Source organism: Ictalurus furcatus, chromosome 29, assembly GCF_023375685.1.
Source record: "Ictalurus furcatus strain D&B chromosome 29, Billie_1.0, whole genome shotgun sequence".
Classification (NCBI taxonomy): Eukaryota; Metazoa; Chordata; class Actinopteri; order Siluriformes; family Ictaluridae; genus Ictalurus; species Ictalurus furcatus.
In genome coordinates this window covers 8310796-8327533 of record NC_071283.1, presented here as the reverse complement: position 1 = coordinate 8327533, position 16738 = coordinate 8310796, and the positions used below count along the sequence as shown (strand labels likewise).

The window sequence follows — 16738 nt, the reverse complement described above, 5'->3', positions numbered from 1 at the left end:
CCACTATGTAGCGCACTGTATATTTGATAGTAGGGTCATTTAGGATTTAGCCCTTGGCTAACCGCGACCAACAGTGGATATGTTTGAGGAAGGTTTATTTTTAACCAAGTCATATGTTAAATAAATAAATAAATAAATAAATAAATTTAAATGAGAAATGTAAAAATGGAGACATACATGTAAGCAAGTACAAGTTATTTGTTATTTCTTTCCGCGTTTTCTCGCGCTCCGCTATGACGTTGTTGGAGGTCAAAGTTGAACGCGGAAGTTTAAAGCAACATGGCGCTTCAGTGAAGAAGTCCTCAATGAGAAATACATTAGCCTTTGGTTTTTAGGTTAAAGAAAAGAAGAGAAGAGAAGACAAACGTGGTTATGTTGCTTCTCACGCTGAGACATGTAGTCCAGTGCGGCTACAGAAACGCAGGGAAAGGATTTCAGCAGAACCACGTAAGAACTTATAACCTATGTTGTTTATATAATGTCTATAAAATGTCAAGGCACTACGTGCCCTCTTTTCGTGCCTGTGTTACTGACGTCATCTGTCAATAACTAATGAAATAAACTAATTGTAATACTTTGCTGTTGCTCACTTTTCTTGCATGCGCTTTTTATTTCAGCCCTCACTTTTGAGACAATGGCTGCATCAGAGAGGGCAGAACACAGCTGTGAGCCAGACTGTATCTGTACAGAGTTCCTCCAACACACTCCCCAATGCAGCATCAGATCGGATTGTAGGGCGCTGGCTGGTGGGCTGCAGTGGCCTCGTTCTGGGCGCTGTTATTCTGGGAGGAGTAACCAGGTCAGAAATGATGGAGACCAATCCAACATGACACCTGATGTCCTGTTATGACTAGAACGTGTGTATAATCTAAATCATACTATTTATGGGGGGAAAAAAAGAGGAGAGCATGCAAGCATTAATTGATATTGCTGAAGTGATGGTTCCTGTTAAGTTCTTTGTCCGATACCAGTCACAGAACCAAAATTTGGACCCTGCGCTGGCTGATTTCTTATCGTCCGAGCTCGGGAAGAAGTCACACCAAGTTCAGTGAACGCTTCTTAGTTTAATGATACAGAGAGCATAGTGTGTGTGTATATATATATACACACACAGAAATATTGATAAAGAATGATAAATGTCATTTGGAACAAGTCACAGATAAAAATTGAAACTTCTATTACGTAGGTTCGTGTGATATAAGAACTTAACACGTCTAGTCTACCAGATAATAATAAGAGGAAGATCTGAGAGAGTGAGGGTGAAAGGTGAAAGGCGGGTGATTAAGAATGCTCAAAACAACATGTACCAAGAACACAAAACAGTTTGGTTCCAGTACATCGTGACACAAACTAGAGACCTTTAGAACTGAGACACGGAGATCATGCTGTGAAACTCCTCAGTTTCAAACCCTGATCCTGGTGTGGTCCTCTTCTGTACATTTTTGTGTTTTCCCTACTGTACACACACACACACAGAAACAAACAAATCAACCTGTTCAACATGGCATACTACTTTATATTAAACTCTGTAAAATGGCATGTATAATGCAGTATGTGAACAACCAAGAACCTGAATGTGTTAGAATGGCCCAATCAATGCCCAGACCTCAATCTGGTTGAGAATGTCTGGCAAGATTTATTTTTTTTAATTGCAGCTGTATCCAGAGGAGGTAAGTTACTTATTTCTGCTTTTCTCTTTAGTTCATCTTTCAGTCACAAAAAATTTCACCACAAAAGTTTGACAAATTGGTAAAAAATCTCAATTCCAGCCCATTACCATTACAGCGTGTACCACTGCAAAAATGAATATTTACGCAAGGCCCTGTTAAGTAAATTTTTGTTGTAGTTATATAACTAGGGCACAAAATCCTGCTCTATAGCACCCCCTTTTTTGTCCATTCAAGCTCATCTCACTTGTTCTAAGTAGAAAGAGAGAAATACCTACTCACCAGTTCATGTCTGTATGACCTATAGTTTTGCCAAGAGTAGATGAATAAAATGGAAATCCTGACAAAAGCCTTGTACTTGGATCCCTAAAAATAATTGAAATAATTAGAAATAACATGTACATGGAACATAAAGGTCAATTATATTGACAAGGACCTTAATGGACCATAATGAATGATGATAATCATAATGGACAATGGTAATGACAGTTGTTTATATTATAAAAAGCCTTTACCTAGGAACACGGATAAAAATGTGTTTTTGATGTCCAAGATGACGTAGCAACATATAAAATGCACACTGAAAAAACAATTCATTAACAGTGTAAATGGTAGGCGTTAAAGCGTAAAGGTAAAGCGTTTCCTCTTTGAATAGTTTAGGCTCTGTGTCATATCCTTAAGCCTTAGCATTACTTAACTTATATGTGGGGAGAACTCGGTAGTTAAAATTCTGTTCTATTGATCAGAAGATCAGTTGCCACTTTGCCTTTAAACAAGGTCCTACACCCACAGCTGGTTCCAGAGGAACTGCAGTTGGTTCAGTGGGTCAACCTTTCAAATCTACTAAAATATACTTCTTATTTGGCTGTCCATGTATGTGTTTAAAAAACTTAACGGAGGCTGATTTGTTTATCCAGACTGACTGAGTCGGGCCTCTCCATGGTGGACTGGCACTTGGTGAAGGAGATGAAGCCACCTCGGACGCAGGCTGAGTGGGAGGCAGAGTTCTCCAAATACCAACAGTTTCCTGAGTTTAAAATGTGAGTCTGATCTTCTCCTGTAGGTACCCACACCAGTGCTTACTCCATTTTATACGAATTGTATTTGACTGATTTTTTTCTTTCTTTCTTTAGTTGAGTGCTAATGTTTGTAACACCTAGGGGTTTTTTTGAATGAATAAATTTAAATGTACTTCAGTTTTAGCCATTCTAATTTTATAATAAACAAGGCAAACTTGACAGAAGGAAAAAACTTCAAATAAGTTTTATCATGTCCTGATCAACCCCACCCGCTCCCTCAGACACTTCACCAATCACACTCACTACCACTGACACTCTTGATCAATATCCCCCACCACCCCAGACACTCTTCACCAATCCCACCCTCTCCTGCAGACACTCTTCACCAATCTCACTTGCTACCACAGACATTCTTGATCAATATCCCCCACCACACCATACACACCAGCATACACACCATTCCACTCACTCTTATAGACACTTTTGACCAATCCCTCCCACTCCCACATATGCTCTTGACACTCTTTCATAAAATACAAGTTGTTTAGAGAATATTAATCGCATTCAGAAATGAAAATGCAAACCTTTTTTACTATTAACATACAAATCTTTAATTATTTTTGTCAGTTGTGATAATGAAGGAACATATGAGAAACCTAATACAATAAGTGTCGTCTTGCTGTAAATGATAAGCTATTGGTTCCTTGTTATTCCTAATATCTGTTCACTTTTAACTCGTACACCACTTTCATTTTCACCAGAATGAACCATGACATGACCCTTACTGAGTTTAAGTTCATCTTTTACATGGAGTGGGGGCACCGTATGTGGGGAAGGCTAGTGGGGTTAGCCTACATCCTGCCCACCATGTACTTCTGGAAGAAGGGTTACTTCAACCGCTCGATGAAGGCTCGTGTCCTGGGCCTGTGTGGCTTCGTTTTCTTCCAGGTATAGTAACACAAAGATCTATTCTGAAACCAACATAGCATTAAAAAAACATATATAAAATATAATACTAGCTTGCCCAAACATGAACAGAAGCTTAGTCATGTGCATAATGCAAGGGGATACTATGCACTATACACTTTGTTGCTAGTACCCTTAGCTAACATGGTTACAGTTAATTGCAGCCAATATTTATATTGAAGCATCAGTATGAGGAGTATCTTGTGGAAACATGTAGCCAGTTACTCTTATTCACTGAAGTTATGTAGAAATGAGTGCAGAATAAAAGGCAAGCATTTGGTAGGCTATAAAGATCTGAGGAAAGAAGAAACAGAACGCGGGATTACGTTGTTCAGCAGTAAATATCTCTCGCTACTGTTGTAGACAGTTTATTACTATGTGCCTTATTTTACATACACCAGCCTGCACTTCACAAGGTGGACATGCACATGTTTTCATTTTGTAACAGTTGTATAAAGTAAGCTTATACAGCCAAAACATTTTCCAGATTGCAGTTAAGTATCACTTCAACCAATATGTCTATCAGTAGCTGCGTTTACATGGACAACAATAATCCACTCTTAATCCGATTAAGAAACTACCATGTAAACAGCAATTTTTACTTACCTTAATCTAATTAAGGTCATAATTGAAGTAAGCAATAATCTAATTAAGACAGGTGGAGTACTCCTGTTTTAGTCGCATTATGGACATGTATTACAGACATGTAAACACCTTAATCACATTATGAACGTCGTGTGAGAGTTTTCACTGCATTTTGCAACAGGACACGATCACACACGGCAGTTTTACGTTTTATGGCGAACAAGAGAGTTTGGCTGTGTCCCAAATCGCATACTTTCCTACTATAGGCCTGTAGTGGGGAAAAATACATGTATCTCGGCTACTATATAGACGGTAAATATGTGGTTTGAGTCACAGCCCATGGCTTCAAGTAGTTGTCTATTAGCACATATAGCTTGACAAATAATTAACTGCACTTAAAGCGTTCGTAAAAAAATTAAATAAAAACACCCAAAACTGTATACGGTACCATAACGAAGACGAACTGTATGTTGATACGTGAAATTCTGGAGGGACGTCGGACAGCGTGGCGCGGTGACGTAATGACGCGGGCTGTTAATCTAATTATGTTCTCAAACATGTAAAACAGGAACATGACAGCAGTATTCTAAAAGCGACTCATGTAAACACCATAATCACATTATTATCTTGCTCAGATTAAGGTCAATAATTAGATTAATGCTGTCCATGTAAACATAGTCATTGTGTGTTTTTGTGTAGAGCATCATGCACACTGACATACACTAGGTTTTTTGTGGTAATCTTCTGGCTTTTCTCTTTTTATTAATTGTGGCACCTTTGTAGAGGTGTTTGAGATTACTGCAGTTAAAAAGACAATTAAGTAAGTGTTCTTTATTTTGTTTAAACCCACAGTTGGGTAGAAAACTGAATTATTTTTCCAAACTCATCTGCAGAAATTTATGTGAACTCCATTCATAAGCAGGTTTTATTCATTTTAGAACCCGAGTAAGTCCGATTTAATTTAGAAGATTTAAATTGAAATGAATAAAATGGCATCTGGAATGTTTCGTGTTAGTCTTAAATAGCAACCTTAAAAAAAAAAATTATGAAAGTGATGAATTATCCACGTTTCTTACAACACTCCACAACCGGTTCAGCACTTTGAGCTGATGAAAATATCTGTAGCTCTGCTTCACTTTTGCAATATACAGGTTGACACTAAACCTAATTACCTACAGTTTAATCCAAAGTTCCCTTGTGTATTAATACTAATACCACTGTACTTACTATACTGATGATACTGGCATTGATTTGTATTATTCAACTGCAAATCAAGCAGTTTGTTATTACAGAATGTTAAATGTTTCACTACAGTTTACACACGCCAGCCGAGATACATTAAAGATGAAAGTGATGAAGAAGAAAACATGCCGGAATTTGTGTACACTTTTTTAGCATCAGATTTGACCACATAGAATTTTGAGGAAAAAGGGGTAACGTCACTAGAAAGGCTGGCTAATATTAGTGTGTTATTGTGTAAATTTGTAACTATGGTAACTAAAAAGCTAGCTATCATTATACAGTTATATTGTGCATATTTGACACTGATTAAACTGTGCAAATAGTATACATTTCTATGTTCACGCCAGTATAAACAGCCTCTGCGTTTTGTATCATCCCTTCGTTAGGCTGCTCAGAGAAAACAGTATTTCTACATTGTTTTATTAACCCTCCAAAGGCTAACTTCAGCTAGCAGTTTACATTAGCAATGAATGTAATGCCTACACTGTTGCTGCAGTGATCTGTAGTATACCGTAATTTTCGGACTATTGAGCGCACCTGAATATAAGCCGCACCCACTAACTTTAAAAAGAAAAAAAATTTTGTACATATATAGGCCGCACTTGTCTATAAGCCGCAGGTGTCCACGTTGTAAACATGAGATATGTACACAGAAAGATGTTACACAGAGATTTTTTTTAACTTTTAATTAAATACGTACCGTAAATGCTTTATTCCGAACAGTGCCTGTAACACGGCTGGTTAAAAAAATAAAAAATACAGTTGCCTACCAGGAAAAGTCATTGATCGCTATCTTCATCTTCCTCCTGCGCACTAAAACCACTAAAGTCGTCTTCTTCAGTGTCGGAATTGAACAGCCTCAGAATTACCGGTACTTCGTCACACACTTCCTCAGTCTCTCTTTTGTTGTCGCTCTCAATGTCACTTACGTCTCGAGGCAAATTCGCCCTTGAGCTTGTGCTGTCCTCTTCATCACACAGCAGTCCAGCCTTTCAAAACCCGCTGGTGATAGATTTTTTGACACTGCTCCACGCTGTTAGGATCCACTGGCAGACTTGAGCAAAAGTTGCTCCTCACATGCTATTTCCTTCTTCGACAGCCAGATCGATTGCCTTTAACTTGAAAGCTGCATCATATGCATTTCTTCGTGTGTTTTCCATGATAAGGGTGTGTGCATGAAGTGCAAAATGACTGATCTGAAGAATTTAGTGTGAGTGCGTTTGATTTAATTCGAACAGTTTCATTGGTCGACTGTGACCTGTTCGGTAATTTCATTGGTAAGCTCGTTAGCCCGTAAAAATCCATAAATTAGCCGCATCATTGTTTAAGCCGCAGTGTTCAAAGCGTGTGAAAAAAGTAGCGGCTTATAGTCCGGAAATTACGGTAACTTGATGCCTTTGTGAAGAAATACAATGATATTCAACTGCAATATTTGATTATATGGTTTAAGGTTATTGCTAGGAATACATCGGTACCATTTTGTTCCGACCAACTACACGTACGTTATGTCGTACTCAGCAATACGGATACCGAAATGAGTAACCTACTTCATATTATTTAATCAGGGGTGTCATGGAGCATTTTATTTAATTGTGTCTCAGTGCTTGAAGAATTGAAGTCCCCCTCTCTCACATAAAACAGTTTCTCTGTGTGCTCGCTTCACTGCTCCTTGCTTGCAAATACATTTGTGTGTGCGTGCCGTTCATGGCACCTTACTGATACAGCTCATCGCGCTCAGGACGGCTGCCCTCGTGCTTTCATTTAAAGATACTGTTTAAATACTATATCGATACTTACTACTATACTTATTTTTTTTATTATTATACTTTTATTATAGGAAGATTTGGACTGTTTACAGTCTGCTTTGCTTTGTTTTCCATCATTAATTGTGAAATACACTTAGATTACACTCATCACTCGTCTATTCATCTTTTCCTTAGTGCAGAAACATGCATTAGGCTTACGTCTCATAGTATTACATGGTATCAGATGCTTTCGGAGCATTTATTACGAGTGTGAGTAAATGAGCATGGTGTGTTGGATCAGTATACGATACCAGTATTGGTATCAATATAATTCTTAGAACTTGTTTTTATTTAATTGGTCGTTTATATTTACTCATAGGGTCTTCTGGGTTGGTACATGGTGAAGAGTGGACTGGAGGAGAAGCCAGACTCGTATGATGTTCCCCGTGTCAGTCAGTACAGACTGGCATCTCATCTCGGTTCAGCACTTCTCCTATACTGCGGCAGTCTTTGGACAGGGCTCACACTAATGCTTCCTGTGAACAGGGTACATGCACGCGTACACACACACACACACACACACACACACACACACACACTCTGACTGACCTTAATCGTGTAATTGCAAAAACGTTTCCTTTTCACAGCTTCCTGACACCAGGCGCATTATGCAGCTCAGGAGGTTTGCCAAGGGCACAGGGGCATTGGTCTTTCTCACAGCTCTCTCAGGTGCCAACTTGTGTCCACCTTTGGGTCAAAATATTAATGTAAATTTGAACTAAACGATAGAATAGCAAGTATGGTTAACAGAAAAGCTGTGCAGTCTGGGCTAGAAAGAATTCAGCCCAGTTCCACGAACGTAGAAAATAATCCTCTTTAAGCCAGTTGTTAACAGCAGATAAGATGATGTAGATATAAAACCCCAATTTTTTAATGTAGTTTTTTAATGTATTATTTAAATGTTTAATGAATTTTGACATTTTCGTAATCACACTGCTATAAAATCAAAGGGTTAAGGATGGTGATGCAATGTGGCGTGACGTTTCTTCCCAGGAGCCTTCGTCGCTGGCCTCGATGCTGGATTGGTGTACAACTCTTTCCCAAAAATGGGTGAATACTGGATCCCAGATGATCTTCTCGCCTTCTCTCCTACAATCAAGAACATTTTTGAGAACCCCACCACCGTCCAGTTTGACCACAGAATACTGGTGAGCACTGCACTGTGGCGTAAAGGGATTCCTCAATCAGAAATCAGCTAACAGTAAATGAAAGCTAATGTTAACTGTGAGAATGACTTTTACAAACTGAATAGTACTTACATTAAATAGAAGCACATATTTGAAGAGTTAAAAATGTGTGGCTTATTTTTCAAAATAAGGCTCTGTCAGGGAACAATCGATTCTTGATTAGTGAGGAAAAGCAGAACAAAAATGTCAGCAAAGGAGACTCTTGGTTTCAACCAAGACCAAATAATTTTTTTTATTTTTGACTACCTTTTTGTTTCTTTATTTTTAGCTTTTTACTTCACACATTGCAAATTGAGGTGCATTTTAAATGTATGAAAGGTGCTATATAAATTAAATATTTATTATTATTATTAGTAATATTATTATTATTATTATTATTATTATTATTATTATTATAGACATTTACTATACACATTCATGGAAAATGATTGGCTTGTCTGTATCTTTGCCATTTCCTTTTCGAACATTTTGATGTAATTATTTTGTAATATAAACATGGCATTACAGGCTAGAGGAAAGGTTCCTGTTAAAATATTTGATATAGACGAGTTCACACATAGATCAAAAGGTTATTACCTGTGGTGCTGCCTGCTGGAATAAAGTCCAACTATGCTAATAGTGTCACTGTATCCTGGCTTTCCTGCTGTTTAATAAACAATTGTTTATCTTCCTGTAGGGCATTGGCTCATTAGCAGCCATCACCAGCCTTTTCCTCTTCTCCAGACGCATTCAGCTGCCTAGGAGGGCAAAGCTTGCAATCAGCTGCTTGACTGCCATGGCATATACACAGGTCAGTGGCTCATTTTGCACATTCTGAAATAAACAAACCGGTAACTACCACGTAATTAACAGGGTTAATGATGAACATTTTAATGGTCATCAATAAAATGTTTGAAATTTAAAAAAAAAAGCATTAAAAGGCTTTAAGTGTCAGTAATAATTAATGTATAAAGGTCTTAAAGACTCAAAAGGGATCCCATCCTTTTCTAGGTGGCACTGGATAGTGGGATTATAAATCATTACTCTATAACTGTATACTACTGTCCTTAGATACGGTTCTTAGCTTTATATAAGCAACACCACGCACAGTGTTGAGCTGTTTTGCCAGATATTAAAGACTGTTGTAATAATGTTTCCATTATTAATAACGAGATATTAAATGGAAATGAAATAATGTCTTGAAATAAAGACTTAAGTCAATATTAGAGATGCACCCATACTAAATTTCTCAGCCGATACCGATTAACCAATTATTCAGAGTGATATTGGCCGATAACGATAGTACTGCCCTTTATACCTTCTTTTAAATTAAAAATAATTCATTCCACAATTCTGAAGGAAATGCAAATAAAAACTTTCTACTATTACTATTAAACTATTGTTTCACAGTAACTAGTATCATAAACAGAAAACACATTACTCTAATTAACATTAACAAATTATTAAAGTAATGTTACTTAACGTATTGAATGTTATTAATTAATTTTAAGAGAATTAATTGACGTTTCCTGTAAAAATTTTAGCAGTGCAGAGATTACAAACTGCAGTTTTACCATCTTTACACACAGCACGAAATCAATGTTTTCCCGCCCTCTTTTGATTGACAGGATATAATGGGCCCTGATCATCGGATGTTTTTAAACATTGGCCGATAGCCCATAGCGGGAAAAATAGCCTTTATCAGCCGATACAACAGTGCATCTCTAGTCAATTTAATTAGATATTAAGTTGCATTAACAACACAGTGCTTCAGAATTTTCTTTTCACAGCTAGCAGTGCATCCAAACATTTGTCATTATTAATGTGTGTATAAATGATTTAAGCTTTATCAGGTATCAGTGGCTATTCATATTTGTTTAATTATAGCATTATTCATAGTGCAAATTGCCATAACCACTTGTTGACATTGCTACTGACTGTAGTGTCGTGATTTTAACAGTAAACATGTGCAAACACAATTATATAATCCATTGTTGACCTGCATATTGAGACTGTTAGCTGAGAAGAAAAACCCTTCACCAAACAATGTAGTAAAATAATGTACGTTGTGTAACATAATGTACGTTGTGGGAGACTTGCACGTTAAAGAAGAAATGTCTTTGTTCATGACTGCTGAAGCACTCGGCATTCAGGTTCCACCTTACGTCTCTTCGACAAAGACCTTTTTCAGTGTTTTGCACAATTCAGTCAGAAGTGGGTGTGACCTAAACATTTATTTATTTGTTTACTTGTTTGTTTATTGAAATGAACCTACCCCTAATTACATTGTGTGTAGTGCACTCCCTTTTCGTAGAAATGGCCTCTACTGGATAAAATTCTAAACCCCCCCCCCCCATTTTTCCCCCCTATTTTCCCAACCACTCTACTTTATCATATGACCACTACCAACTGGGCAGGGCGAAGGCTAACACTTGCTCCAAGACTCATGAAGACAGCTAACCGCTGCTCATGCTGCATCACAGGGCAGTGTAACACACTCAGAGTAATGCACCATTTGCTCGCTTCTGCATCCCTGACCTCGCAGTCGCCATCTAGTGACTAGTGTCTCTGTGATTGACGGGGGAGAGAGAGTAATGGCATCCATCCCACCCAGAGATCATAGCCAATTTTTTGCTCCCCTGGCTTCCAGCTACAGACAGCCGTAGTACATGAATGTCAGCTGTATTTAGTATGTAAATTGCTAATTTGAAACCCAGCCTTCTTTATTTTCAATCATTTGGAATCTAGTCGAGTTTATAAATCGGCCCATGGTGCATTGCTGAAACAAAATACAGGCTGTAAATTAACAAGCCAAGAGGAGAAATTTTTATTTATTTATTTTTGTAAACAGGAAATGAAAAGATCAATAAGCCAGCCTCATACGAGACTTTAATCCCGCCTTGTTTGTGCCGCCGAATGCTGAAATTGCTTTTTGATTGACTGTTATCGTTTGTTTCCTAGGTTGTTCTTGGAATCAGCACGTTGCTCCTGTACGTGCCCACTTCCATGGCAGCCACACACCAATCCGGATCCGTAGCACTGCTTACTTTCGCTATTTGGGTCCTTGCAGAACTACGCAAGGTGGTCAAGTAATTCCTCACCTTCTGCCTCTATTCAGGCCAAGTCTATATACTGATGCAAGTCATTTCTATATCAAACACTCAAAAGAAATTTTACCACAACGTCTTTCATTACCTCAGTTATGTTCAGTCCCCTGTAAGAAAAACTTATTTTATTTATACATCTACATGTCATACACCTTTTTAAGCAGATACATTTTTAATAATTGGCTACATTTTCCATTTTCCCATTTGCCAAAAATAGGGTATGCAGATTTTTGCCTTCATCTGTAACTTATACAAATAAATTGTTGGGTCTTATTAAATGGAATAATTTAGACTCCAGCCAGATGTTAGTCACACATGGTACTCGCTGATTTGAAATGAGTTCTTTGATGAGAGAATGTAAATAAAATTACTATACATGTGTACCATTTTATATGCTCTCAACATTTAATTTGAATATCATATCTGGCATCCACACAAAATTATCAATAATAATGTACCATATTCAAGTTTACATTATTCATGAATTTTTAGTTTTTACTGTCCTGTGTGTTTGGTAAAATGATACCACAGCACTGTTATTCTCATTTCCAATTGGCCAGAATGTGTTGCTTTTCTTTCTATAACTGTTTTTCTATAAAGAGAGGTTTATTTAACATTTATGGAAGGACTCTCCCGTAACAGTTTGTTTTCCACCACAGTGCAGTTTCCAATTTCTTGATAACATGACAGGATGCTGTGTTTTTTTTTTTGTCTTATCTTGAAGAGAGAGGAAAAAAATAGTGTGATAACAGGCACTCATTTGTTTCTCTGACCAGCCACTACATTTAAGTGTAACTATAAACAGTTAAAAAGCATAATATTCATTAATAAATGGAAAAATTGTAATTGTATGCAATTCACTGTGGTATGTGAAGAATAAAAAATTCCAGGACATGCTGTTATTCGAAAATAATCAGCTTCAGAGTGATCACAGTAAGCCCACTTTGTGTCAAGTTGCCTCACACCAGCCTGTCCTTGGTTATCCTGTAACAGCATGCCATGTCCTGTTTTATTACTTACACCTGACATTTCTATTAATAATTTGTAGGGGTGTATTGATCTGAATATGAGCAGTGTCATAGCTAATGCTGGCTTAAACGCACAGGGCACAAACTGTCCTAAATCACATCATATTAAAGCCATCATGCCTCTAATGGTTCACATAGCAACAGAAGCTTGCCTCGTGTCAGTGTGCTTTCTGTGAGGATCAGTGACATCGGTGTTACAGGAGAAAGAATACAGCATACAATGGAAGCAATACATGACTAGTAATCTCATTATATGTGTTTAATACTATGGTTTACTACAAAGACATTGCAACAATTTAGACACTTCACCCGTCATTGCATAGCAGTTGTAGTTTTTTTTTCAATTTTATTTATTCTCTCTGTACAAAATATACATGGTTTTGTTTGCAGTGCAACCATTTGAGACTAGCTAAGAAACGGTTAATACTGCAGATTATTATTGTCATGCGAGCATGAACAGGTTCCACAGGAGCAATTGCCTGAACAACACTGTCCATTGATGCTGAAGTGGGGATTAAAAAAAACACGAATGCATTTTGGAAAACTGGGAGAGGGAGCTATCTGCCAACCAGAATCAAGGCCCTGGACATCTATCTGCTCTGTCAAATTACATTAAGCTCTGATGATTTTAGTCAATGCAACACAAATGAGAAACTTTATTTGCACCCACCTGAGTTCTCCTCCACAAAAGAAGATGCCAGTGAGTAACTCCAGCTCAGAGTGTACACATTAACACATCCTTGAAAAACTTTGAGTGTGGTAGATTAAAAAAAAAAACGACCTGAACATGTGTTTGGCCAGTGAATATGTGAACACTCACTGTTGACGGACTTTATGCAATGTAGGGACAATCTTTTGTCCTGTGAGGCTTTTTATTCCCCAATGGACAAAATCTGTGCTTCTTTATATTCAGTATATTTATTTGATCATGTCAAATAACAGCTCTTTGGATTACTTAACGTATGTAAACTATCATTATTAGTTTCCTTCCTTTTGTGAATTTTTTTTTTTTTACAAGGATGTTCACAGAGTTAAGATTGATACTTGTAAAATACCTTTTTATAAGGTGAAAGTTTTCATTTAATTAACTTTTTGACAAGACACCATATACCATATTCTAAGCATACCTTACATTCATTGCTTCTGTCTTTGTATGCTAACAGAATAATGGTGCAGAAAGTAACACATTTGTGTTGTAACATCTGCCATGGATTGACCTTTTGAGGAGGGAAAATGTTCTTCTAATGAGGACACAAAACATTTTCTTTTTTTTTGCAGCACACAATCCTTTGTGGCATTTTGAAGAGATAATTTGCATAAATATTTAAATAAACTGTGTGAGATTGGAGCTTTGAATAATAAACAATAATCACCACTCCACACTGATGGGCTGAATTGATAGGTTTAAGTGGCAATACTGGCCGACATTAATCAAAAAAAATTATTGCTTAAATATTTAAGTCTATTGTGTTCTTGCATACGCACTCCTCTCATCACTGAATATAGCTGATTGGGAATAATTCATTGTCATGTAAATGTCACACATCACTCAACCCTTAGAGTTCATTGCTTAAAGGTGGAACAACATTGTAACTGTTGTATTTGTAGATGTGATATTGATTAAAATGCCTGAATGCTGCATTATTAAGAAATACTTGCCTGCATAACTGAAGCCCACACCTCACAAAGAATTGCTCCTACTCTATATCACTAATAAGTGATTTATCACTGTTTATTTTTTTATCATTAACAGTACATTAACATTTAATGTGCAATCCATTGTACAGTGCCTTGCATATGTATTTTCAAAAAACCCTCCCCTTTACATTTTCCACATTTGCAAAACAGTTGCCATCAGAACTCACAGAATTAGATGAATGGAGTCCATCTGTATGCAATTAAAATTAAACCATCACATGAGTGCAATATAAACACCTGTTACTGGAAGCCTCCAGAGTTTGTCATGGAGCATATCAAGGAACTACCAAAACAAGTCTTGTTACAATAACAATTCCATATAAATCCTACAAGCATTCAACCACTTGTTCTTGAGATATCATGGTAACAAGAATCTCGGTTGGAAATTCCACGAAAAGTGACTGACCAGGTAAGTAGGACATTAGTCGTAGAAGCAACCAAGGCAAACATGTGGAAAATGTTCTCTGGTCTGATGAGTCCCAAACTGACCTTTTTGGCCTTGGTTCAAAGCACTATGTTTGATGAAAACCCAATGCTGCTCATCATCCTGAGTCCACCATCTACACAATAAAGCATGTTGGTGGTAGAATCACGTTGTGGGAATGCTTTTTATCAACAGGGACTGGGAAACTGGTCAGGGTTGAGTCTAAGATGGTGGAGCCAAATAGATGGCAATGTTCCAGTCTACCTATTCCAGTTTCAGGCTTGAGGCTGAATACATATGCAAGGTATCATATTAGACAACAGTTTCCCCCCAAAATGCAGACAGGCTGATTCCTAAGCTTGACTTAAAATGCTCAATCAACTTACATACAATTGTGATGATATAATATGATATAATTTATATATATATATATATATATATATATATATATATATATATATATATATATATCTTTTTTTTTATTTTTTTTTTTTGCTAAATTGTTAGGCTTAAATTTTTCCATTTAGCAAAAATATCCTCTAGTTGGTCTGTCATACCATTGCCACACTCTTCCCTTGAACTGTACTCCATTATAAGTATTTATTTGTACGTTATTATTATTATTATTATTATTTTTTATTAGAAATCTTTTTAATATGGGTCATGATGTGTGTCTTTGGTGTTGAGGGACACTCGGTGATGGACAAGCTTGCTGGTCCCTACGCCCTACAGAGCTGCCTATGAGCACTGGTCTTTAGTTCTGCCTGAAATTGGCGAAATATTCTTTTTATGAAGGGATGTAAAACATTGACTTTATCATTAGTGGATCCTACCAGCAGTAATGAGTTCACAATTCATATTGTATATGCGTTCACAGTGAGAACATAGAGTAGCATTAATGCGGCATAGCTCCACTCTGCCGTTTTTACACAATACATGGTGAACTCCTCTCTTACCAGAAAACAACAGCCTGAACTGCTAAGCACTAAGAACTTCAAGGCCAAGGAGTCACTTTTTCTACAGACTCATCTGGAATGTACAGGAATAGACTGTTTCTATTTCTATTGGCTGCTGAATGGAGGAACTTGAATGGTGCACACACTAGCACGCAGTCTGAACGAGGCACATGTGGATGGCCAATTGACAACAGATAAGCTTTGGACTAGCTCGGTAAATAGGTACGTTACAGGGTGTAGGTTATTTGACATCATGCGGTAAGAAAAATTAGTCAGTTATTTAAAAAAAAGACCACCACCATTGGCCATAACTTCTAGCTAGATGTTGGTCCGCCAGTTCCTTTCACTTTTATCGTCACTCCCTGTTCCTCCGAGTTTCAGGTTACATGTGAAATGTGTCAAGCTGGCTTCATCCTGAGTCCAGCTAATATGTTTAATGTTTGCAGGGATGTAAGAAAAATAAGTTATTGAAGTGGATCTAGAAGCCAGCCCTGGTGCGTCATCTTCCACTATGTCTCTGGGAGAAATAAAGAAACAGAATAATGGTGGTCCTCTGGCTGGGTGAAGAGGGGATATGGAGGAGGAAGTAGCTTCTGGTTGACCAGTTTGAACGTCTTGGTCACTTCTCTCAGGCTCTTGCCCTCTCCTCTCCACCAGAGCGGGGCCCTAAATGACGTTGTCAAACAGCTGCATGGACTGCATGATGTTCTCGTCCTGTGAGAAATGGGTGGAGAAAACAGAGAAATAGAAGAGAAATGGCAGAGAGACATCCACATTTTTATACAGGCCTGTGAGCTTTCCCATAAACCAGCGGATAGAGAAAGGACACAGGACATGAATAATACAGTTGTTTCAGTTGTAGCAGTTGTGTGGTATTTTCTGTCAACTTTTATCAAGGTGAATTTGCAAAACTAGCTCTTGTGAGACAATTGAAAACAATAAGGTGGGACTTCTAACTCTATTTATTAAGTCACACCAGACTGTTGACTGCTATATTTGTATGTACAAATTCTGGTGTTTCTGTTGGCAAATCTGCATATAGCAGATACTGTACACTGAGTACAATATATTAAGA

At 37.5% G+C, this 16738-nt stretch overlaps 2 protein-coding genes across 5 annotated transcripts in view; one reads left to right on the top strand and one right to left on the bottom strand.

The window, feature by feature from the left end:
- Positions 1–245: 245 nt before the first annotated feature.
- Positions 246–12407, top strand: LOC128604434 (cytochrome c oxidase assembly protein COX15 homolog). Its single transcript, XM_053619559.1, has 9 exons — positions 246–447; positions 618–799; positions 2585–2707; positions 3448–3634; positions 7604–7771; positions 7872–7953; positions 8278–8432; positions 9148–9261; positions 11412–12407. Exons 1-9 carry the CDS (start codon positions 373–375, stop codon positions 11541–11543), a joined length of 1218 nt encoding a protein of 405 aa, XP_053475534.1. The 5' UTR covers positions 246–372; the 3' UTR covers positions 11544–12407.
- Positions 12408–15709: 3302 nt separating this feature from the next.
- The window catches only part of LOC128604436 (Kv channel-interacting protein 2-like), a 241859-nt gene continuing 240830 nt past the window's right edge, over positions 15710–16738 (bottom strand). For all 4 annotated transcript variants that reach the window (XM_053619564.1, XM_053619562.1, XM_053619561.1 and 1 more), the window contains exon 8: positions 15710–16377. In XM_053619564.1, the coding sequence (XP_053475539.1) occupies positions 16330–16377 (48 nt within the window). In that variant the 3' untranslated portion in view covers positions 15710–16329. The remainder of the gene's footprint in view (positions 16378–16738) is intronic.